Source organism: Microcebus murinus, chromosome 12 (assembly GCF_040939455.1).
Source record: "Microcebus murinus isolate Inina chromosome 12, M.murinus_Inina_mat1.0, whole genome shotgun sequence".
Taxonomy (NCBI): domain Eukaryota; kingdom Metazoa; phylum Chordata; class Mammalia; order Primates; family Cheirogaleidae; genus Microcebus; species Microcebus murinus.
In genome coordinates, this window is record NC_134115.1 from 9,778,136 (window position 1) to 9,801,823 (window position 23,688).

A 23,688-nucleotide genomic window follows, 5' to 3' on the forward strand; every position below is an offset into this window, starting at 1 on the left:
ACATCTGTCGCTGAGCGCCTTCGGTGCTCCCCTGTGGAAACAGGAGACGAGGACTTGCCCCCAGGCAGACTGGCTTGCTCTCCTGCATCTGGTGGCCACTCCCTTCTCTGTAGGTAGGCCCTGCTGGCCAGGTGAGGACAAGGGAACTGGGGTGTCCTGGCCAAGGCAGGAGTTTGCCCAGAGTCAAGGTGAGAACAGTGTGCAAGCCTGGCCCCCAGCTGCCCCAGCCTCATGTGAAGCCCACACAGCTGGCAAAAGCCAACATGTTTTGAGTCCTTCCTGGGCTGCTAAGAACTTCCTGGGGATTCTGTCACACTCCTAGGATGTGGGCACCTCCACTGTCCCCCTGACTAATGAGGAAACTGACCTTCAGAGATTAACAAGCCAGTAGGAAGTGCCAGGTCTTGAATCAGAGCCAGAAGCCTTTAGACCAAAGCTTCAAGGTGCGCACGTTGCTCTCTTCCAACTGCCTCTTGTCCATCTCACGGCCTCATGGGGGTGGTGGGGCTATTAGAACCCCCTGTCTAAAGACACAGGCCACCTGTTAGGTGGAACTGCCTCTTGCGTGAAGTGCTTTGATAGCACTTCCGTGTATTTCCTTCCAGTTTTTCTTCCTGTGCATTGTCACTTCATGTTATCTCTAAATCATTTCCTTGTGTCATTATAAAACTCTACGAATAGCATTTAACTGGCTTGATCATATTTGATTATGTAGGAATGACATTGTTTACCTAACCATTTTTTAATTGCTGAACAATGATGTTATTTATAATGCTTATTATAAATAATCCTTCAGTGAACATCTTTAGGCATCACTATCTGCATTGCTGGTCCCTTCGTTAGTGTAAATTCTCCAAAAGGGAATTACTGACTTTAAGGGAACAGTTTTTAGACTCTTGCTCCAATCACAAACTGCCTTCCAGAAAGCCTGTTGTAATCTGCACGGTCGACTCCATGTAAAGACAACAGGATAAGGCAGCGGCCGCAGGGTGAGTGGCGACTGGCATGAGCCTTTAGGGCCAAGAGGGAAACTTAGGGCAAACTCAGGGCCTCGCCAGGCAGCGGCTGTCCTGGAGGGCGGTGAGTAGACGGGTTGGGCCTGGAGTGAAGCTGGAATTGAGAGAGGGTTGACTCAACATCCTGTTCATAAGGACAGAGCCCCAAGAGAGGAGACTTGGGAGACCCGGGGACTCACCATAGAGGCCTGGGGACAGGTGGGATGGAAGCTGCAGGGTGAAGTCACAGGCGCCCTCCTGTGCTTCCCTCCAGGCTGTGTGACCTGCTGGGTGTGGAGCTCAGACATGACGGACCCACCTGCTAAAGGTGCCATCTCCAGGGGGTCCTGAGGGTGAAATAAGAGCATGTCTACAAAGCATTAGCTCAGTAACAGTGGCCATTATTACCATCATTATTTCAGCAGCAAGACTTCAGTGGGGTTCCACTACTCACTGAGCTTGGACACCCCTCCCCGCTTCTCAAGATCCCTGGTTCAAATTCCTGGGGCAAGGTGCTGTCTGGCACAGTCTGGGAGCAGTCTGGGCAGCAGAGGCTGGGTGAGGGGCAGCAACGGGGTTCTCTACACCTGGCAGCCAGCCCCCTTCAGCAGGGGGCCTGAGTAGGGATCTCAAACACCTGGGATCCCAGGACATTTGAGGGACTAAAGCCTCATGCTCTGGACCAAAACAAAAGAGGAAATAGGATCTTGTACCTGGTATGGGCCCTATCAAGTGAACTCAAATGAGACAAAAACTCTTTGCTTAGAAGAAAAGGATTGCAATTATATTCACTTATTTGGTGTGTGCCAGCTCAGCGTCTCTCCCATGGATGGCACACGCAGAGGAGCCTGCCGCAGGGGGTGTGGTGGGAATCGCCTTTGGGTGGGGACGCTGTGCCCAAGTTAAAACATTGTTATTTTTACTTTTTCTGTTCCATAAATTTTTAATAATGAACATGTGCTCTTAGAAAAACCAATCTGTATATCCAGACAATGGGATAGTATTTGGCCCTCAAAAGGAAAGAAGTTTTGATACTTGCTATAGAACAGGGGTGAACCTTGAAAATATTAGGCTCAGTGAAAGAAGACACAGAAGGTCACATATCATATGAGTCTGTTTATCCAAAATGTCTAGATTAGGCAAATCCATAGAGACAGAAAGTGGATTAGTGTTGCTAGGGGCGGAGGGAGGAGGAAATGGTGAGTGTCTATTAACGAGGACAGGGTTTCTTTCTGAGGTACTGCAACTGTTCTGGAATTAGTAGTGATGGTTGCACAACACTGTAAATATACCAAAAACCTCTGAATTGCACACTTTAAAAGAGTGAATTTTATGGAATGTGAATTACATCTCAATAATGCTATTATTTAAAAAGTCAACATGTTTTTAAATTTGAGAGTAAAGAAAATGTTACATTAACTTATTCATTATTTTAAAAAGAAGAGAAATAAAGTCTGGGTTCTAGAACATTACACCCTCCTCTCTCCTGCCTTCAGACCCCAAGCTCTGGCTCTGCCAATAGGAGTCCTCCTCGCTGTGGCCAGGAAGTTCGGGCACCGTCCCCCCACTGCGACCACTCTGGAGTGCGCTTTCCCTGCCCGCCCCCCTTCTCTCCTCTCTTCGCTGGGGCTCCTGGGGAGCGTGTGGCAGCCCAGGCCTCTGTTTAGTTGAGGAGAAATGGCCAGATTACGAAGGAAGGTCCTACCCTGCAGAAGTAAAATCCTGACGCTTCCCTGGCTTGTAACCCTCTGAGCCCCTCACACACCACTCTCTGGAAATAAGCCAAAAGCAAGTGTCACCCTGGCTTGTTCCAGTCCCCAGCATATCCACCTTTGGGTACTTCCAGTCAGTCCTGACTCCCTACTAACACAGCCGCATTCCTGATCCCTGCCGCCCACTGGGAGTACGACTGAGGATGCTGCTGGTTTTCCACTACAAAAGCTCAGCAATTGTGTTTAGTCTTGGGTGAGCAAGGCCCTTGGTCTTTCTCAAGGCTCTGTGCTCTGTCTCTGAGGGACTGTCCCCACCCAGTCCTGCACCAACAGGACTGGGAGCGGGCCCTGTTGCCTGAGATGGCCGCTCCCCCACGTGCTACAGGACGGCGTTGCTGATTTCCTTCTGGGGGCATTGAGCCCCCTCCTCCAGGGACCTCCCAACCCACTGCCAATCCTGGGTCCCTGGAGGCCCTCCTTGGCCTGGCATCTCCCAGAACAGTGGTACAGAGTTTCTCTGAATAGTGGGCCCTCTGCCGCCCCCACGGCGTGTGCAGCCTGCCCAGGGCAGCCAGAGCAGCGAGGCCGTCATCTGCCTTCCCTGTCTCGGGAGCTGGCTTGGCCGGCCCGACCCCTCAGCGGGCGGGACCCAAGGTCTTCTCCAGGAGGGATGGGCACCTGTCTGCCCTGCAGGGCCTCTGGCAGCTGGGGGTCAGGCCCAACCTGGCCAAGGTCTGGGACTCCAGGAGCTGAACGTACACCCCTCGCTCAGAGATACAAGCAACCCCGAGAGGCTCATGGCATAAAACCCGTCTCAGCGAACCCAGCAAGATAAGGTCTTCGTTCCAGAGGGTCCAGTCCAAGGTCTGCTCTGTTGCTGTTTCCTCGGAAGGGCTCCCCCAGGCAGGCAGCTCTTATTAAGCACCTGGAGCCTGTGAGGGGCTTCTGGGTCTTGTCTGCATGTTAGGACTGCCTGGAAGCTTCCAAACACTCGAGGCCCCACCCCAGATCCTCCCCAGTGGAATCTCTGGGAAAGGGGTCGGGGCTTCTCAGGCCTCCAGGATGCTAAGGCAGTGTGTGTGAGACATGTTGGGCTGGGAGACAGACAGGGCCGTGGCAGGTCCCGGGCGATTCTCATCAGCAGCTGAGGCAGCACAGTAGACCCCACCTACAGACAGAGAAAGCGAGGCTAGAGGGGCGTGGGGAGGCCGGACAGGTTAGGCTTTCCTCCCACATCCAGGCACTCTCTTTCCCCCTGTGCTTACAGTTTTGCTTTTAACTGTATTATCTGCCTTACCAGAATTGAGTATCACCCCAAAACTCACCTCCCCTTGGAATCACAAGGAAAGTCCTACATAGTATTGACTTAGGAGACTATTTGGGGGCCGTTTTGTTTTCTGATTTGTGTGTCATACTTCAGAACATTTCTAATAAAATCTCATTATTGGGCCGGGCGCTGTGGCTCACGCCTGTAATCCTAGCTCTTGGGAGGCCGAGGCGGGCGGATTGCTCAAGGTCAGGAGTTCAAAACCAGCCTGAGCAAGAGCGAGACCCCGTCTCTACTATAAACAGAAAGAAATTAATTGGCCAACTGATATATATATATAAAAAATTAGCCGGGCATAGTGGCACATGCCTGTAGTCCCAGCTACTCGGGAGGCTGAGGCAGAAGGATCACTCGAGCCCAGGAGTTTGAGGTTGCTGTGAGCTAGGCTGACGCCACGGCACTCACTCTAGCCTGGACAACAAAGCGAAACTCTGTCTCAAAAAAAAAAAAAAAAAAAAAAAAAATCTCATTATTGGAAAGAAAAAATTTTTTCATTCATTCATCCCTTACAGCTGAGTCATTCCAGAAGTGTTGGCTCATCAAGTACTACCTGACTTGTCTACCCTTGGCCCTGCCCACGGGATCGCCCATTCAGCTGGGGAGTGAGACCAGGGCTCAGTGACACTCTGGCCTGGCCATGCCCTTGCCGTCTTCTGCCATCACTTCCCATGAGTAGGAGCCCGAGCTTCGCTGGCCCCTTGCTGACCCCACTGTGGAACACTGTCTGTCCTTCGTCCTGCCCTGCCCTTCCTCAGGTCCCAGGCCTTCCTGCAACTCCCCAGGCCACTCCCGCCACCTCCCTGGGCTCTGCTCTCCCAGCACTGTCCCCCCATTTCTTTCTTCCACTGGAGCATCCTCCCAGTGGTGTGTGTGGCCTGGGGGACACTCAGGGAGGTGGCCTGGCTGCACTGGACTTGAGCACTAGACAGGCTGCCTGGTCCTGCTCAGAGGCAGACCCACGCCATGAAGTACCCGGGGGCTGAGCTCCCGCTGGGCAAGGCCAGACTGCACCCTTCCTTCTACACAGCCAGCTCTGATGTGCACAGAGACAGTCTGCTCTGTCTCCTTCCCTTCACAAGCATTTGTGTAACATCCACTTGTGCCAAGACTGCTGGACATGAGTGCTATGCCCATCTCACAGATGAGCATGTGCCTACAGGTACCCACTGCTGAATCAGGCTGGGGCACAGCCTGGACTTGGGGGAAATTTGTCTCGCTGAAGGGCTCTCTGGGGAAGCTGAGATGACAGCTGTGAGGTGGAGGTCACTGTCTCTACTGTGTGGCCTTGAGCAAGTTGCTTAAAGCTGAAACATCTCTGGGCCAGGCCTCAATGTGCTTATCTGTGAAATGGAAGGCATCATGCCTACTTGGCCCCTTAGCCCTTGAGACGGCTGTTCTAAGCATAAAGATAGATGCTGTCATCGTGACTCTGGGTCATGGAGCCTCAGAAGAGCCAGCAAAGCAGATGGCAGTGTTTACTCTCCCCGTCTTAGTGGCAGTGATATGAAGGATCAGAGATGTCCAGTGGCCTGGCTGAGGGTACACAAGTCCCATCAAAGTCCTGGCTTCCAAGGTCTGTCCAAGAATCCTTCAGGCTCCACCTGCTAGGATCCCAGGACCTACTCTTGAGCCCAGCCTGAGATTTCTTGCAAAGGAAACTATGACCCGTCCACTAGGCATTTGGCTGTGGACTGTAATGGCCATGGATTGGCAGAGAGAGTGAGATCTCTGTCACAGGGGGCATGTAAGCAGGGCTTCATGAAATCATCCTTAAGGGCTCAGAGAGCACACAGCACTCACTCAGGCACAGGCTGTCCCCTACTCCCACGGCCTGCTTTCTGCTGGTCTGTGGGTGCAGGCACACTTCCCCATGCACATCTAGGAGTCTGGCCACAGTCTCCATCGCCAGGCAGGCACAATGCTCACAGTCCGCTGGCATGGCCTGTTGGGAACAGGAAGAGGCCAGACTGATGCACATCTGCTTCAGAATACGCTTGACTCTATCTTGTCCTGGTTTTCCCTTGTAGGAAAACACACCTGTCACGAACAGGCCCTGTGTACTGGGTACCCTTCCTAGACTGACCAAGTCTGGGGGAATTGATAGCCTTTTAAGAAGGATAAGCCAAGATGACCAGCCCATTTTACAGGGTGGCATACTGAGGCTCAGGAAGAGCTAGGACTTGTCCAAGGTCACTCAGATGGCCAGGGTCAAGGTTGAGGGTGTTTAGCCTCACAGAAAGACAGAAAAGCTCCTTAGCCACCCTCCACCTCTGCCTATAAGTCCCCTACCCTGGGAGGTGCCTGTAAGACCCCCACTCTGTCACTCAGGGTCTCTTAGACCTGTAGAACTGGCATCTGCTGCTCTGCCTCTTCCTTGCGCAGGCTCTGGGCTCAAGCCGGAGCAGTTGAGCCTCAGACTGCACGCCTATCTCACTAAGTAGACGTGGGGCTTAGAGAATATAAATTAGCAGTCATGTGCCAAATACATAGCCTCATGCCCAGCACAGTGTTTAGCCACTGGCTTTCTGTGGAGAAAGTCTTGATTTGAAGTGTTTGCTAATTTCCACAGAGTAAACAATCCCAGCGTTGCTTAATTCAGGCTACAGCGTGGCATCACCAAACAGAGCTGTGCACTCTCGGCCCTCATGAGTCAGTTTCAACTGGTGCCAGTGCCCAGTGGAGCCCCAGGAAGTCCTCCTTCTTTGGGTAACAGTTGGCTTGGCTTGGCACACTCTTCCCTCTAAATTGTGAGGGTTTGGTATCTCTTCTGCTGGCTTTTATGTCACATGAGTTACTTTGGGCCAGGGGCTCCACGGCCAATGGCCCACGGGCATCTCTTCATCTCCGAAAGTTTATCTGATGGATGCCAACCCAGGGGAATGGGGATTGAGATGAGAACACCCTGGCATGTCCCTTGTGCCTTAGTTTCTTCATCTGGAAGTGGGTCCAAGTATGCATGATAGGGTCATGGAAGATGGGGTGAGAGGGTGGGTGTTAGTTCAAGGCATTGTCTGAGCAGGGCTCAGAAATTAGCAGTATTGTCACTGACACAGGCCACGTCCCTGCAGTAGGGCCAGAGATGCCAGAGAGAGGGCCTGTCTGTGGGAGTCCAGAGGAGGAAGGAGGAGGGTGAGGTCATGGAAGACTCCCTGCATTGCTTGTGTGGTGGTGAGCACAGCTGCCTTCCAGGGAACACTCCCAGAGACAGGTGGCATTTGACAGTGGTGGAGGGAGAAAACTCTGGGTCAAGGGCTTTCTGGAAGTCTCTCCGCGCTCTCATCCAAAGCATCCCAGCTCAGCCTCTGTCGCGGGAGCTCTAGGGTTTAGGGCAGATATATTCTGTCTTTGAGGCCTCAGTTTGCTCAACTGTAAAATGGACACAATGATCAGTGTTACCTCCCTGGGGGATGATGAAATGAGGGCAGAAAGGACAGGCCAACCCCCAACCAAGCATAGCCCATGGCTGTGTTCCCGAGGGTGGAGGTACCCCTGGCCCTTCTCTTTCAGCCTGCCCTTTCTGTCCTGGCTCAGGGCTCAGAGGTCAGAAGCGCCGAGCTGCGGCATGGTGAAGCATTGAGTCTGCCGCTTCCTCCTGGGAACAAACAGGTCCTCTACAGCCGACAGCCCCGCGGAACGTTCCAGAAAGCTTTAGAGGCCAGGAGCGCCATCCCAAGCGAGGAATCTGCCGGTGGTAGCCACCCAGGCCCGCCCGCAGGTGGCCGCGCGCGCTCGCCCTCAGCCAGGTGGGCGTGCCAGGCCCCGCCCCCACGCTGGCCAGGGGCGGGGCGAACGGAGGCCCCGCCCTCCACGCGCGCCGGGTCGGAGCCCGTGCGGGAGCGCAGCCGGGAGCTCGCAGGAGCACGCGGGAGCGCGGCCCCGCAGTGGCCCGGCCCGAGGGAGCAGCGCGCAGGAGCCGGAGCAGCGCCGCGACCGCACCCTGGCGAAGACCCGGTCCCGAAGTCAGACCCCGGCCCTGAAGCGCGGCCTCGCCCGCCTCGTCCGCCCCGGCCTTCGGGCCGCGGGCATGGACGGCGTCCGCTCGCCCTGTGAGTGCCGAGCCCGCTACCTGCCGCCTTTGTGTGCGCGCCGCGCTGCTGCAGCCCCCTCCCCGCGCGCCCCTCCCGCGCCCCAGGCCCGCGTCCTTTGTGGAGCCGCCGCCCGGCCGGTGCCTTCTCCCCAACCCCTCTACCCCCGGCTCTCGGCCTCCCTGTCCCTTCGGCGGGGGGGTGGGAAGCTGCAGGAGGGAGCCCCCGCCCCCCGGACAGCGCAGCAGGCCCCCAGCCCGGGCCGCGGCTGGGCAGGGCGCGAGCCCCCTCTGCCGGCCTCCGGGTCCCTTCTGCAGCCCCTCCTGGAACCTCAGGAGCACCCCAGCAGGTCTTTCCTCCCAGGGTCCCGGGGAAAGCCCAAGGCAGGCCGAACTGGGTACGTCCCCCTCCTCCCCAACCTAAGCCTCCAGGTCCAGTCTGCAGCCCCTATCCTTGGGGCCCCAAAGACAGCTCTGTAGAGCAGGGCTTGGGGCTCTGCGGCCGAGGCTGGGCAGGGCGCAGGCCCGGGGGCGGCGCTGTCTCCTCCCGTGGCCCCGGCAGGTGCGGTGAGCCGGCGCTCACGCGGGCCTGTGTGTCCTTGGCCCGCAGAGATGGACGGCGATGGCGGCCGCCGGGACGCCCCCGGCGCGCTGATGGAGGCCGGGCGCGGCGCGGGGCCCGCGGGCATGGCGGAGCCGCGGGCGAGGGCGACGCGGCCCGGGCCCCAGCGCTTCCTGAGGCGCAGTGTGGTGGAGTCGGACCAGGAGGAGCCGCCGGGCCTGGAGGCGGCCGAGACGCCGGGCCCGCAGCCCCCGCAGCCCCTGCAGCGCCGGGTGCTTCTGCTCTGCAAGACGCGCCGCCTCATCGCGGAGCGCGCCCGCGGCCGCCCCGCTGCCCCCGCGCCCGCCGTCCCCGCCGCGCCGCCTGGCGCCCCCGGCACCCCGGCGGACCCCAGCCCGGAGCCCACGGGCACAAAGGAACTCGGCCCAGACGCCGCGGCAGCCGCAACCGCGCCCGCCCTCGACGGCGGCCCCCAGGAGCAGGAAGCGGCGGCCGTGAAGAAGGAGGACGCGGGGCCGACCGAGGCGAAGCCCGAGCCCGAGCCCGGGCGTACTCGCCGGGATGAGCCTGAGGAGGAGGAGGACGACGAAGATGACCTCAAGGCCGTGGCCACCTCCCTGGACGGCCGCTTCCTCAAGTTCGACATTGAGCTGGGCCGCGGCTCCTTCAAGACAGTCTACAAGGGGCTGGACACGGAGACCTGGGTGGAGGTGGCCTGGTGCGAGCTGCAGGTGAGGGCGCGCCGGCCCGCAGGGGGTGTTGGCGAGGGCGTCCTTGGGCACGTCCTTGCTCTTGTCCCATGTTTTAGGCAGCCCTGGGGGTGCGGGGCCATGTGTGTGGGTGGCCGGCAGGACGTATGCCAGGCGTATGGACGACGTGTGAGGCATGTGCAGATTGGGGGTTGTGAGACGAGGTCCGGCCTCTGGTGTGCGTGTGGTGTACGTGCGCACAGTGGGGGGTGGGCACCGGAGTGGGCCCTGGGAGGGCGTGCCTGTCAGGTTGCGTCTTCTCCAGTCCCCGTGACCCACTTTACCGACCCAGGTGGTCTTGACCGTTGTGTCTTTGTAGAAGCAGTGTCGGGCCTCAGGTTGGTGTCCAGTGACACAGGGTGGTTTGAGAGCTCCGAGCTGCCCTTAAATTAGTACCTGCCTGGGTCCTGTGCCATGTGGGTGCCTCAGCTGGGATGCCTGCAGGGGCTTCTAGCCTAGGGGTCTGTAACCCAAGGGTGGTGCCTGGTGGGGACCTGGGGCCCACTGGGCAAGGTGTGGAAGTGCCATCAGTAGTACTTGGTTTTAAGACCTCTCACACATCCATTTTGTGAACAAATGGAGCCCTCAGAGCACCAAGTCATGCAGAATGCTGGTGTGTTTTTTTTTTTAGATGCAAAGGTTCTGGGCATATATTTCTCATAACCCTGCCCTCACCTTGGCTGTGTCAGCCTCACCAGCCCTGGAAGATTATATAAATGGCAACTCTAGCTGTCCTGGGCCAGCCTTGGAAGCAGAAACTGCGCCTGTCACGGGGGAGTCGGGGGTGGGAGTGTTGTGTTTATAGGCCTCCCTCCTTGTGGGGGCAGCTGTCGGGCATGGGCCAGCCTGGGAGAGTGCTGGCTGGCTGGAGGTGTAAGCCTACTCCTCTGGCCTGTAAAGTTAGCCGGCCTTCCAGGCCTGACGCAGAGCTGGGGCGAGCTGGGGCATGCTGGGTTCCAGGGCCACTGGCCACACTGCAGGACGCCTGCGATTTTGGCTCAGAGATGGGATTCAGTTGCTGTGTTCTCCGGCCCCTCTAGGGTGGCCTGCATGTGTGTGCAAGCTGGGGTAATTCAGTGGGTGTTGACCTGTTGTCATCCTTTCTCCCAAAACAAAGAGCTCTAGAGGCCTCATCTCCCATTACCCCTTGGTTCTGCCGTGGAAATGTGGCTTTTCATGGAAGGGGTCAGTGTTGTTCTGTGGGGTCCTTCAGGAGGGACTGAGCAGCTGTCCTCCCTCATGGCCCCACAGGTTCTGGGTGGCCTTGATGGTGCAGGACGGGCGGTGGGTAGAGCAGGTGGCTGTGGCCTGAAGGTCTTGGAGCGTGCTGGGTGTCCCTGCTGCATGAGAAGGCAGAGAAGAGGGAGGATCCAGAAAGGAGAGAAGATGATTCTTGATTTTGGTGAACGGCGTGAGTCTTTCCTCCCCACCTTCCTGCTCTTGCCCGCTGACCCGCATGGCGTGCTGAGCGCCCTTGGGTGCCGCCACTGAGAAATGCCTCTGCAGGGTGGAGATGGAGCCAGGGGTGCTGCAGCAGGCTGGATTTGAGTTAGACCTCCGCAGCCGGAGCCTGCTGATCTCACTGAGTTATTGCTGGCTCATATGACTCTCAGAGCTTGTTAATTCCCATTCCCTTTAAGGAAAGGCAAGAGGTTCTGTTTCTGGGTCTGTCTGTTGCAGGCACAGGGTGGAGCCTGGCCGCTGTCCAGGGGTCTTTTACTCCTCCATCCTAGGTGGGAGCGGGTAGTCTAGAGGTGGCTTCTGGTCCAAATGGTGCTGTTTTGTGCTGGGATGTTACTGGTGACCCAAGATGTCAGGGAAACTGTCCCTGCACCTCCCCCAACAAGAAGTACTGCCAACATTTGCTCCAGGCTGATGTGCACCTTTGGCATCAGCTCCCTCTGCCTGGGCTGAGACTCTGTGAGGGTTTTTCACGAGGGGTTCTGGGCCAGCTTGGAAGAGCTCTCTTTGCTGAGGACCTACTGTGTGTCAGGCCTGTGCTGGGAGCTTCCTCATCACAAACCTTGTTGAGGACTGTGAGGACGTGGAACCCATTGGAATTTCTCCAAGGTCACCAGCAGGAAGATGTCAGGGGCACTGCAGGATCGGGGCCGAGGGCCACAGCCTGGTGTCGGGCAGGGCACGGGCTGACTTTGTGCAGGCTTGTGGGAGGGGCTGGCAGCGGTGCTACTTTGCTGTGTCCTGGGCAAGAGGCAGGGGCTGGTGGGCTGGTGGGCGTTTGGACTGAGATGTGATGGGATGTAGGGCTGCAGGGAGGTGAGGGCACAGGCTGTGGTAGGGAGGTCAAAGTCCTTGAGGGGAGTGTCCCTCTGGGTGGAGCTTAGGGTTAGGCCTCACAAACCACCACTGTGCAGACGGGGGAGCTTGGGGGAGGGCAACAGGTGGGTGTTCCTTCTGCACGTGTCTTGGCTTTGTCCTCGGGAGGGGGCTTCCTTAGTCCACAGTGTGGAGATGGGCGTCTTGCACCTTGGCACCAGCATTCCCAGGTGTTGGGAATTGGAGGCTCCTGGGAATTGCAGTTTATACGGTAGAGCAGGGACTATGAGAGTGCTGCCTTTAGCCAGGGAGCTTCGTGGAATTTCTCTCGGCCTTCGCCCCTCTCTTCCCCAGAAGCACCTCAGCGGGCAGCGGCCCCCTCCGGTCTGCCTAGGTGCCTGGACTCTGTTCCTGTTCCCATGTTCAGCAGGCTGGGGCTTCCGGGGCCTCTGCTGGCCTCCTTGGGAGATGAGAGACGCATCACTTGCTTTTTCCAGGGTTCCCCGCCAAGTGGGGGAAACGCTTCAGTTGTGGACCTAGCAACCCTGGCTTAGAGGACATCTGATTTCCTTTGATAAATTAATGTTGAAAGACCTCTGTAGAGAGAGTATTATGTTTATCTCACATCGAAGGGCAGTGAGATGTTTTATCTTCTGAATTCTCCAGATGTCCAAAACTGAAACTTGAACTTGGGGGAAACATCATAAAATATTACTTCCCTGTCATTTTTCTTTTGAATGAACTTTTATTCTTGGCACCAGAACACGTTGCAGTAACAAGGAAGGAAGTAAAATGCACCCAGAATCGCCTGCTCTCGTCCTGTCTCACACTTTCCATGTTCCTGTGGCCGTCTTTGGCCAGCCCTGGTCCCCCACGGACCCTGTCCTGTCAGTGTGGGGCAACTTGGGTGTGGCCAAAGCATGGCAATGAGGAGGGGCCTGGCATGGTGCCATGGCCACCCTTTGGGTCAGCACAGCCTTGTCCCCGTCCCCTTGTGGTGTTGAGCTTTTATGACATCCTCACTCTTCTTGGCTACCTGGGTTGCAGGACTGACACTGTCCCATGTGGCTCAGGGCTCCTCCTCTCATTTGCTGCCACCTTTGAGCTGGCCATGGGTCACTGAATTGAGAACACACAGCCAGCCCAGACCCCAGACCAGCATCCAGAAGCCTCGTCAAAGGTGGCCCATTTGCCTTTCCTGGATTTGCCTTTCCTGTTTCTGCTGTGTCTCCCTTGAGGACCTGGAGGAAGCTTTGGTTTTCGCCCCCTCATTGATATCACCCCATCCCTGTCAGCATCCCCCTACTTTTAGGGGGCTTGGGGTCTCAGGCCTTCTGTGCCACCGTGTCCCTGCAGAAGGACACCGGGAGCTGCTGTTGCAGCTGGAACTCGGCTGGAACCCGAGTTTCCTGGGATGGTGCCTGGGGCCCCCAGTGTGGGGTCTGTCTCCCTTTAGGAGGTGTTCAGTCCTTGTCCCTGAGCGCTTGCTGGCCTTGGCAGTGCACTGTGATGCTAAAGAAGACCATGGGGGCTGCCGCTTGCCCCACCCACCTGAGCCTTGCCAGCCAGGGACAGGGACACAGGTCCCTGGGCCGTGTGGTCATGAAGCAGGTCTCCTGCTGCTCTGTACTGCCTGGAGGGGGTCAGGCTCAAGGAGCAGTGTGTTTCTGACTCACTAGCCCGATTGGATATCTCTGTGTCCTGTCCATCTGCCTGTGCCCAACAGTGAGTGACACCCACAGAGGCTTGCTGAGTATTGCCTGTGCCCAGCGGATGGGTCCTTTCACTGTCCTTCAGGGACAGCCCAGCTGCCCTGCAGCTTCTCCCATAGCTGAAGGCAGCCCCACTGGTGCCAACGTTAAGCTCGCTCTCCTTACCGAGCAGCCGGGCTCTCATCCCCTTTGCAGGTAAGCTAGGCACACACCCTGGGAGGACTTGAGAACCTGAGTCCTGGGCACCAGCCACACCTGCTTTCAGCTGTGACCCTGGCAGCATGGGGAGAAGAAGGACAGACAGGAGGGGGCAAGCTGACGTCTGAGCCCAGGGCAGGGGGCTGGCGCTTGCTTGTTTGCTAGGGCAGGATGCTCAGAGAAGGCTCAGCCTGATTTGGCTGGCGGTCACCCCTTGTTTTTCAATCCCCTAATGCTTACTTTTGTTGGGAGAGCTATAATTTGAAATCACTTGGATGCCAATGTTGAGTTTGTTTTCGTGGGCGAGATGTTTTATACGCCACGCTGACCACGGTTTTGGTTTGGTTGGCAAGAGAAGTTGGAGGAAGCTTCCTGAGAGGCCTGTGCAGGCAGGCTCTCCCTCCCTCCTGCCAGGGGCAGAAATGTGGGCGCCCCAGCTCTTAGAGGCTCCTCTCTTGCCTCCCATGGTGGTGAGGTTTGTGCTGGCAGTAATGATGTCATGAGCAGCCTGGGCTGCTGGTCATCACCACCGGGGCATGTTGAGGCTTAGGCATCATGGCTCATTCTCTGTTGGAAGCAGGTACTCCTGCGGCCGAGTCGTGTCTTTGGGGGTGCCTGGTTGAGCCCGATTCAGGGCTAGGTCGCCTGTGCTGCCCTCTGAGCCCCACAGCGAGGACCCCAGGACCAGCTCAGGCATGTGGAGGGCTCGCACACTGCTCATTTGGTCTGCTGTTGCTGAGGCTGCTGTTTTCTCACACCCTGTTGACATGTTAGGAGGCCTGAGAGGGTAGCTGGACATGCTCTCCTGCAGCTCAGAACTGGAGCCTTCTGTGGTGGCGGAAGTGTTCTGTCCTGTGGTCTGTGTCCACATGGTCTGCAAAGTGCCTAGAATGTGGCTGGAGCAGCTGAGCGTCTGGGTTCTTAGTTTTCCCCATCCTAAACATGGGCACAAATGGCCACATGCACCCGGCTGCTCCATGGGACGGCCCACATCTGTGAGCTTGATCCTGGGTCCTCCTCCAGGTGGCTTGTTTTCCAGAGGATAAAACTGAGGCCCAGATGACCTAGAGGTGGCCATGGGGTTGCCAGATAGTCCCAGGTGGGAACGGTATGTAGACCAGCTCGTGGCGAGGGAGAGGAGGGCTGGGAACACATCGGGGCTGGACGAGGCCAAGGACATGCAAGAGTGGCCCAGATCCCAAGCCAGAAACACGAAGGACACGGTTGGATGTTTGGGCTGTGAGGACGTGGATTGGATGACAGCGCTGTGCTAGTGTTCGACTTGAAGGACAAGAAGCTGCCAAGGCCACGATGAGCTCCGCGGGCCCTAGAGGGTCTGGTGACTGTGAGAGGTGTGTCCCCCGGCCTGCCCGCCACGATGTTTCCAGGGGATGGTCGGGGGCTCACTCTGAGGTGGGACAAAGCTTTGTTGATGGACTGCTAGCCAGAAGATACCATCTAGAGAAGGAGAGGGAGCAGATGTTCTGGAAGTTTCCAGAGGCCAGGTAAGTCTTGTGACCAGGGCTCAATAGCACGGTCTGGTGTGTTCAGTGACTCAGTGAGCATTTGTTGAGCACATGCCTTCCAGGCCCCGGAGCACTGCAGTGAACAGGACAGACCACGACCCTGGGAGATAGAGCGGACAAGAGACCTGAGAGTATACTGGGTGGGCCAGTGGGATGCCATGGTGGGGAGAGAGCCTAGTCCTCAGGAAGAGGCCCGTGGGAGGTGGTGGAATGAACCGTGTGGACACCAGGAGGCAGGGACAGCCTGTGCAAAGGTCCTGAGGCAGGAGCCCATATAAGTGGAGGAGTGCCAGGTGCGGGGGGGCCTGTAGGTGTGGCGTGGACTTGGCCTCGCTGGCAGAGGCAAGAGCCACCTTAGGGGAGGTCTGAGCAGAGGAGGGGTGGGAGCCAGCTGTGGTTTGGACAGTGTCCCTCTGGCTGCCCCTGGCTGCTGCCAGGATGTTGGGGATAAGGGTGGGAGCAGGGAGCCAGCGACGAGGCAACTGCCACTGCCCCGCTGAGGGACGACGACAGGGCCCCTACCTTGGGGGGGGCTGGGGTAGGAAGGAGTGTGGGATTTTGGGTGTGTTTGAAAGTGGGGAGCACAGGATTTGCTGCACATTGGATTTGAGGGTAGAGGGGGTAGGAATCGAGATGACGGTAGAGTTTTGGGCCTGGAAGGTTGTGGCTGCCTCCTCCGAGGTAGATAAGGAAGGCGGATTTAGGGGAAGAGCAGGCCTTAATCTGAGTGTCCTATAGGCAGCCAAGAGTGGTCCTCCTGGGGAGCAGGGTCTCCCCAGCAGAGCCTGTGTTGTGAGCCCAGGTGGGGAAGTCCAGGAGCCCTTGGATGGGCCAGGGCTGCACCACAGCGGAGGCCAGGAGGGAGGGACCTGCTGCCCACAGCCCTGCCCAGAGGGGTGTCCCAGGGTCAGGAAGGGGTGGCTCCGTGATGCCAGAACTGTTTTAAAACACAATTCATAGAAGCTAAGTCAAAATAAGGAACTGCAGCTGCACTTTAAGGACAAATGTGCCTTCCTTTGGAAGTTATCTTTTTCCTTGTCCCCTTTCCTTGTCACAGCCGTGCACAGTCTGGGTGGGGCTGGGCTGGCCAGGCTTATCCCTTGTCTGTCACTCACTTTTCAGGACAGCTTGTATTTAAGCTCTTCTGAGCCCATAGGCGTCTTGCAGGCATCTTATAGACATCTCTCAGGGCCTGTGGCTTGGGCCTGGCTTCAGGCTGCATCTGGAAGATACCCAAGCTGACAGTATTGAGCTTTAGGTCACCACTTAGGGGGAGGAGAACTTGACCCGGCCCAGCAGAGGGTTGGGCTGTGTGTCTGGGTCCCTAGTGTGGTCCTCCCTGGTGAGCAGCTGTGTTGGGGTGTGAGTGTCCCTGCGGTGGAGGGGAGGGGGGTCAAGAGCCTCACAGCCAGGCAGGACTCTGCCCTCACAGCTCCTGGCTGTCCCAGCCCTGGTGCACACAGACACCCTGGGGGTAAGTGGGCCATGTTCCCAGTGAATGGCTGTTGGAAGGCACCTGCCTTTGTGAGCCTTGGTTTACCCAGTTTTGCAGTGTGGCTGGTGCTAGCCAACCTTTACAGGCTGTGAGGACTACCGAGAGAAGTGCGTTCCACCTGAACACACAGGGGCTTCAAGTCCACCTCTTCTCACCCCACTCGCTCCCCCCTGCGAAATAAATAGTTGTCAACAGCAGAGATGTGCAGTGGAGAGCACACTGACCCTACAGGCTGCTTCCTGAGGCTGCCTGTCTCCCTGCCCAGGAGCTGTGAGCACCTGTGTGCTATTGCCTTGGTGATGGACATGCAGATAAGGAAAAGGGTGTGAATTTTTGGAAATAAATTAAGCTGGGATTTTTAGAAATAAGTTAAGATCTGCCTCTGGCTATAGACAGTCCAGGGCTGTGTTTCAGGAATCCCATCGGGGTGGAGAGGCTGGGGTGAGGACAGAGGAGGTTGGCAACCTGAATGTTATCTGCAAGTTTTCCTGCTTCCAGGAGTTTTCAAATCCAGATCTTTTCCTGGAGGGTTGAATGATAAGTATTCCCTGGAATACTACCTCTAATTTAATTTAGCTTTCATTAAATATATATTAAACATTTTTTGAAAAGAATAAAAGAAAAATGATCAAGACAGTGTGGTTTGATAAAGAACAGACAAATAGATCAATGAAACAGAGTAGAGAGCCCAGAAATGGATGCTCACAGAGTCAACTGATCTTTGACAAAGGAGCAAAGGAGTTCAATGGAGAAAAGATAGTCTTCTTAGCAAATGATGCTGGAAAAACTGGACATCCACATGCTAAAAAATGACTCACACAGGCCTTCCACCCTTCACAGAAAGTAACTCAAATTGTAGACCTAAATGTAAAATCCCAACTATAAAACTCCTGGGAGGTGACTTAGGAGAAAACCTAGGTGACCTTGGGTTTGGCAGTGACTTTAGATATAGTACCAAGACACAATCTGTGAAGAATGAAGGAGCTGGACTTAAAGTTGAAAACTTCTATTCCGTGAAAGACACTGTCAAGAGAAGACAGGCCACAGATTGGGAGAAAATATTTGTAAAAGGTTTATCTGCTAATGGACGGTTATTCAAAATATACAAAGAACTCTTAAAAACTCAACAATAAGAAAACAACCAGATTAAAAAAAAATAGGCCAAAGACCTTAACAGACACCTTATCAAAGAAGACACACAGATGGTAAACGCGCAAATGAAAAGATGTTCCACATCATAAGTCGTCAGGGAATTACGGATTAAAACAACAGTGAGCTCCCACCACACACCTGTTCGAATGGCCAGAATCCAGAACACTGACCACGCCCCATGCTGGTGAGAATGGGGAGCAACAGGAACCTTCATTTGTTGCTGGTGGAAATGCAAAATGGTGTAGCCAGTCTGAGAGACAGTTTGACAGTTTCTTAAAAAACTAAACACACTTACCATATGATCCAGCAATTTTGCTCCTTAATATTTACCCAAAGGACTTAAAAACTTATGTCCACACAAAAACTGGCACACGGATGTTTATAGCAGCTTTACTCATAATTGCCAAAACTTGGAAGCAACCACGATGTCCTTCAGCAGGTGAATGAATACATAAACCGTGGCACATTCAGACAATGGAGTATTATTCAGTGCTAAAAAGAATTGAGCTTTCAAGCCGTGACAAGACATGAAGGAACCTTAAATGCATATTTAAGCACAAGTAGCCAATCTGAGAAGGGTACATACTGTATGATCCCACTCTGTGATATTCTGGGAAAAGATTAGTGGTTCCTGGGGGACGTGGGGAGTGAGGGAGGAACATGCAGATTTGTAGGGCAGTGAAACTATTCTGTACAATACTGCAGTGGTGGACACGTCATCATACATTTGTCAAAACCCATAGGATGTGCAGCACCAAGAGTGAACCTAAATGTAAACCATGGATTTTAGTTAATAATAATGTGTCAATATTGGTTCGCAAATTATAACAAGTATGCCATACTAATGCAAGATTCCAATAATAGGAGAAACCGTATGTGTGGTGTGAGGTAGTGTATGGGAACTCTGTACTTTTTGCTCAGTCCTTCCGTAAACCTACAATGTCTCTAAAAATAAGTGCAATAGCTACATTGAAGAAGTTTGTAGAAATGAAAAAAGATCACCCATAATCCAAGTGAACACCAACTACTTTTATTTTTGCACATTACTTCTAGGTCTTGTTCACACACATGTTTCTTGTATCTGTGCCAGGCACAGTGGCTCACACCTGTAATCCCAGCACTTTGGGAGGCTGAAGGGAGGATCACTTGAGGCCAGGAGTTTGACACCAATCTGGCCAACATAGTGACACCCTATTTCTACAAAAAATTAAAAAAAAAATAGGTGTAGAGGTACACACCTGTAGTCTCAGCTGCTCAGGAGGCCGAGGCAGGAGGATCACATGAACTCAGGAGTTAGAGGTTATAGTGAGCTGTGATTGCACCACTGCACTCCAGCCTGGGCAACAAGAGTGAGACCTATTTAAAAAAAATACAGCTGCAGTCACCGGGTCACAGCTTTGAAAATCTTGTTTCTAGAGCATCACTTAAAGCCATTGGTTTGCGAGAGGAGGCTGTGGTTCTGGAGTTTATTCCTGGTCTTTGTGCTCTTGTGTCCCCTTTATTAAGAGAGTGGCTGCAGTGAGGGGGCTATCACTAGATAGATTTGGGGACTGCTGGATCAGGCAGGCATTGCTGTTGCAAAACTTCTCAGAGCCTTTAAAATGTCCACTGTGTTGTGAAGCTCCTGGGGGAAGGGGAGGGTGGGAGGCATTGGGTTCCCACCTTCTTTTCTTTGGTTTTTCACATGTCCTGTGGGCCAGGGCTGGCTCCGGGCCAACTGTCGGTATCCAGCTTGGCTGTTGGTGAGGGGTTGCTGGTGATCAAGAAGCAGTGTTTCTTGGCACCATTGCAAATACTGTGGGGGCCTCCCTGTCCTGTTAAGAGGTGGTGCCATTGGTGGGCCTTGATCTGGAAAGCTGGTGCTGCCCATGAGACGCCCAGCCTGTCTTGGGCTGGAAGCTGCCCTAGAAGGACCCTCCCGTGCCCGCTGTCCCCTCAGGCCCCTGCTCTCCTGGCTCTGTGTGTGCTTGCTTGCTTGCTCCTGGGTGGGTGAGCTGGGACAGTTCTCAGCTGCGAGGTCGCTGCGGTAAACGATGCTGACCTTTGGTCATACCCGGAATCTCGAATCTGGAGGTGGCCAGTCGAGGTCCCTGCGGCTGCTCAGCATCATCGGCTGGGGCATGGGGCTTTCCCTGCTCTCTTCTGTTCCCCTCGGCCATGTTGGCAGTTTGTCCCCAGTCTTGCTTGTCGCCTCAGGGCTGCAGTGGGGCTGCCACAGCTTCAGGCATCACAACCGTGTTTGAAGGCAGGAAACAAGCAGGTGGTGAGGTGCGGGCCTAGCAGCCAAAAGGACCATTTCTCAAATAAGGGAAATGTTTACTAGTGATCCTCTTTGGTGTCTCTGGTTAGAATGGGATCACATGGCCTACCCCAGCTGCAAGGGCGTCTGGCATTGCCTGCACGGGCCTTGGCATAGTGGGTTGTAATCTGTTCCCCGGGGCTGGGGCAGTGGCTTTCTGTTGGTCAGCAGGGTGGCAGGCTGGGGACTCCCACGTGTCTGTCCTGGCTACTCTTTTCCTGCAGGTGCCTGTGTGTGGGGCAGCCTCCCTCTGCTGCGGTCCATGTCCCAAACAGAACAGCCCGTGTGGCCGCTGCGGCTGGAGGCCGCTTCCTGCCCACGCTTGTCGTGCCCACATGTGGGTCCTGAGGGCTGCCGGCCTTCCGGTTTGGCCACGCCCGGCTCTCCACCAGCCGCCCCCCCCATCAGAGCTTTCCCCCCTCTGCTAGCCGTCCAGTGTTCACTACTCTGGAAAAACTTAAACCAACAGAGAAGTAAGAGTTACCTGGTGGTTGTTAGTATTTTGCCGCATTTCCTTTATCTCCGTGTCCGTGTCTTTCTGACCCATTTGCAGCTCATGCTGCACACTCGGGTGAGCAGCTCCTGATGGGAACCAGGACGTGTCCCCACACCACCTCCGCTCAGACCGCTCTCCAGGGTCTGACTGGCTGTGTGTGGCCAGAGACGCGCCTGCCGGGCGGGCTCTTCCTGGCTGTCCCTGTTGGGATCCAGGATCCAGTCAAGGATCATGTGCCGTATCTGGCTGTCATGTCAGTTTTAATCCAGAAGAGTTCCTCTACCTTTTTGTTATCGTCGTTCTTGAATCTTTCAGCAATGTCCTTTGAGGGCTCTGGGCCCGTGGTCCTGCATGGGCACCCTGTCTGGATTTGCCTGGGGTTTCTGCGTGGCCGCGCTGACCTTGCATTTCTGGCGAAGGTGCAGGGCCGGTGCCGTGTGTGCGGGTCTCAGCCTGGCCAGGCTTCCCCTGCGGGATGTAGAGGCAGTCAGGTACTGTTACTTGCACGGAAAGAGCCATGCCGGTGTCAGGGGGCACCACTCTGTGCTCCAGAGACCATCGTCTCGTCTCCCCAGCCAGCCGGTGGCAGAGCAGGGATGTGGTCTGGGCTGAGGGCTTGTGATGCAGCCCGAGCAGGCTGGGCTGCAGGCCTGGGTGGTTCTGGGGCTCAGGGCCACCCAGCTTCCTTCCTTCCCTCCCATACCTCACCCACGTGAGCCAGAGCTGCCCAACCTGTGTTTTAAGTTGAACTGCCAATGCTGTCAGGACTTGCTGTCAGCCTGAGGGGAGCTGTGGGCCATCCCAAGCGTTCTGAGTTTCCTGGGCAGCTGCAGGGAGATGCTGACCATGAGACCCGCCTGCTGCCTGTCCACCTGCTCCAAGAGGGCCCCTCCTCGGCTCAGTGGGGAGGACGGCCAAATCATCCCCTCACCCGCCAGCCCTTGACTAGCTCCATGAAGTGGGAGGGGCTGCCCAGGCATCAGGTTTCATGAAGATGGAGGGCAGCCACGATGGCGGGGACATCTTCTAAGGAAGGCAATGTGACAAACATGGGAACCTGACAAGGGAGGAACTGTCCAGAGCCTCCTTCCTCTGACGCGCCAGTTTTCACTGTCATATATGCTCTTCATATCTTGTTTATATTCTTGGGCGCTTTTGCTAAGTCATGATACTGCATGTGTGCCGGTGTGTACAGTAACGGTGAGTCGCCCAGACTGTCTCTGGGCCCTCACTCCCGGCCCAGCCCTGCACCCCTGCCACCCACGGCCCGGAGTTGAGCTGGGCAGCTTCAGTGCAGTGCAGCCTGGGGCACGGGCCTCCTGGTGTGAGTTGGGCCTGGGCCAGACCCATTGGCATCCCCTCACTGGCTGCGTTTGGGGTAGGTAGAGGCCTGGCTCGGCCCTAGCCTGGCCCCCTGAGCTGGGCACAGGCTCCCACACACCCTGCATTCTTCTGGGCTGGGCCCTGTGGCTGATGGTCCCTGCAGGGCCCTGAGACATCTGAGTGAGTCTCCTCACACGTGTGGGATACATCTTCTCAGCCTGACTGTGCTGGGGTGACAAGGTTTCCCAGACGAAGGTGGCCGATGCCTGGGGTCTAAGTGGGCCACTTCTGTCCTGTTCTGATGGCACCAGATGTGAGCCAAGAGGCCTCCCCCAGGTCCTCTTATTTTTAGGCTTCACCCGAGGTTGAGGACAGTCCTGAGCTATGGACCTCATGACCTCCTGTTGTGGCACCGCCAGGGTTGCTGACTACAGGCACCTCCTCTACCTGGTGGCTGTGCTTGTACTACTGGCGGCTGAGGGGTGCCCTGGGCCCCGGGCGGCAGTCCTGTGCCTTCACATTAGGAAACAGCCCTGCTGGGTCAGCCAGCAGCAAGGCCTCTGACATCTGCCCGGACAGGTCCCTTGGAATGTCTTCTCTTTAATTATAAAGTTTGAGCGGGGGGGGGGGGGGGGAGGATGACTTTGGCTTTTTCAGAAGCATTGAAAATACACTGCTGCAGAGGAGGGTGAGGAGGGGGTAGCAGCTGGGCAGATTGATGTGCTCGGTCCCCTCTCGAGAGGCGAGTCGGGCAGTGCTATGTGGGGATGCTCTGCCTGGCCGAGCCTCAGCCGCCTGGGCCCTCTGCCCCACCTGGGAGTGGAGATGATGGCGTGCCCCACAGGTGTTGTGTGCGGGACGAGTTAAGGTGTAGGGGGGGCGTCGGGTAGAATCCTTAACCCTGATGCCATCTGGGGGATCACATGGCTCATCAGAGGCTTCCACGCTGCCTGGCTTTGCCTTCCAGCCCTCGATTCAGAGTCGAGGTGCAGGCAGTTTGCCTGACGGGGCGTGCCCATCACGTTGCACGGGCAGCGCTGGGCAGTCTGCCGGAAGGAGTCCTGGGGCTGTCTGCGTGTGCCCAGAGGAGGACTTGTTTCTATGCATTCCCTTGAGGGCTAGGGATGGTGGGAGAAGCTCTGATGCCAACTGGACAGCGATGGCTGTTGTCCCTTTTGGGCTCTTGGAGATTTGACGCCTGCCCCAGGCTGCTGGTGTCTGGTTCCTAGGCCAGCCCCTGTGGTGCCCTTGCTCAGTGTGTTTGGACAAAGTGAACTGGTACCTTGGTCTGAGCTGGGGAGAAGCCAAGCCTGAAGGATGCTGGAGCGTAGCCCTCAGGAGTGTGGGGTGCCCTGTGCTCTTGGTGTCCCTTGGGCCTTGGGATTGGGTGGCCGAGGGGTGAGACAGCCATGTGGGCTCTGGGTGTAGTGGCCGCAGACTGGCTGTGCACAGATGGCCGCCTTTGCCATTTGCAAAAAGACAGTTTAAAAGGAGGCATGGAAGCGAATAAACTCAGCAAGGAGCACTTACAAGGAAGGTGAAATATAGTTGAGGGAAAAAGGCAAATTTTTACGTTGAAAACCACCAGCTACAAAGAAACAAAATGTAAGCAGAGATTAAAAGTAAATAGTTTTTGAAAAAGAAAGGGACAGGTGATAATCCCTAAAGGTAAAGGAAAATCAAACGCTAGTGGTGAGAAGCGTTGCTTTTGCTTGGATGGATCCTCAGGGACAGCCGGGACGTGTTCGGCCCCTCCTCAGTTGAGACCTAGGAGTCCCCAGCAGCCCCAGCGCAGGTGGCACTGATGCTTTCTGTCCTGCGGATGTGCTCTGCCCCTCTGG

The 23,688-nt window shown here is 55.9% G+C and overlaps 1 protein-coding gene across 9 annotated transcripts in view; it reads left to right on the forward strand.

The window, feature by feature from the left end:
* Positions 1–8,670: 8,670 nt before the first annotated feature.
* WNK2 (WNK lysine deficient protein kinase 2) overlaps positions 8,671–23,688 on the forward strand; it is a 126,063-nt gene continuing 111,045 nt past the window's right edge. For 8 of the 9 annotated variants that reach the window (XM_076008515.1, XM_012747149.3, XM_076008510.1 and 5 more), the window contains exon 1: positions 8,671–9,351. In XM_076008515.1, coding sequence (XP_075864630.1) covers positions 8,671–9,351 — 681 coding nt within the window. The remainder of the gene's footprint in view (positions 9,352–23,688) is intronic. The other variant, XM_076008512.1, reaches the window with a different exon arrangement.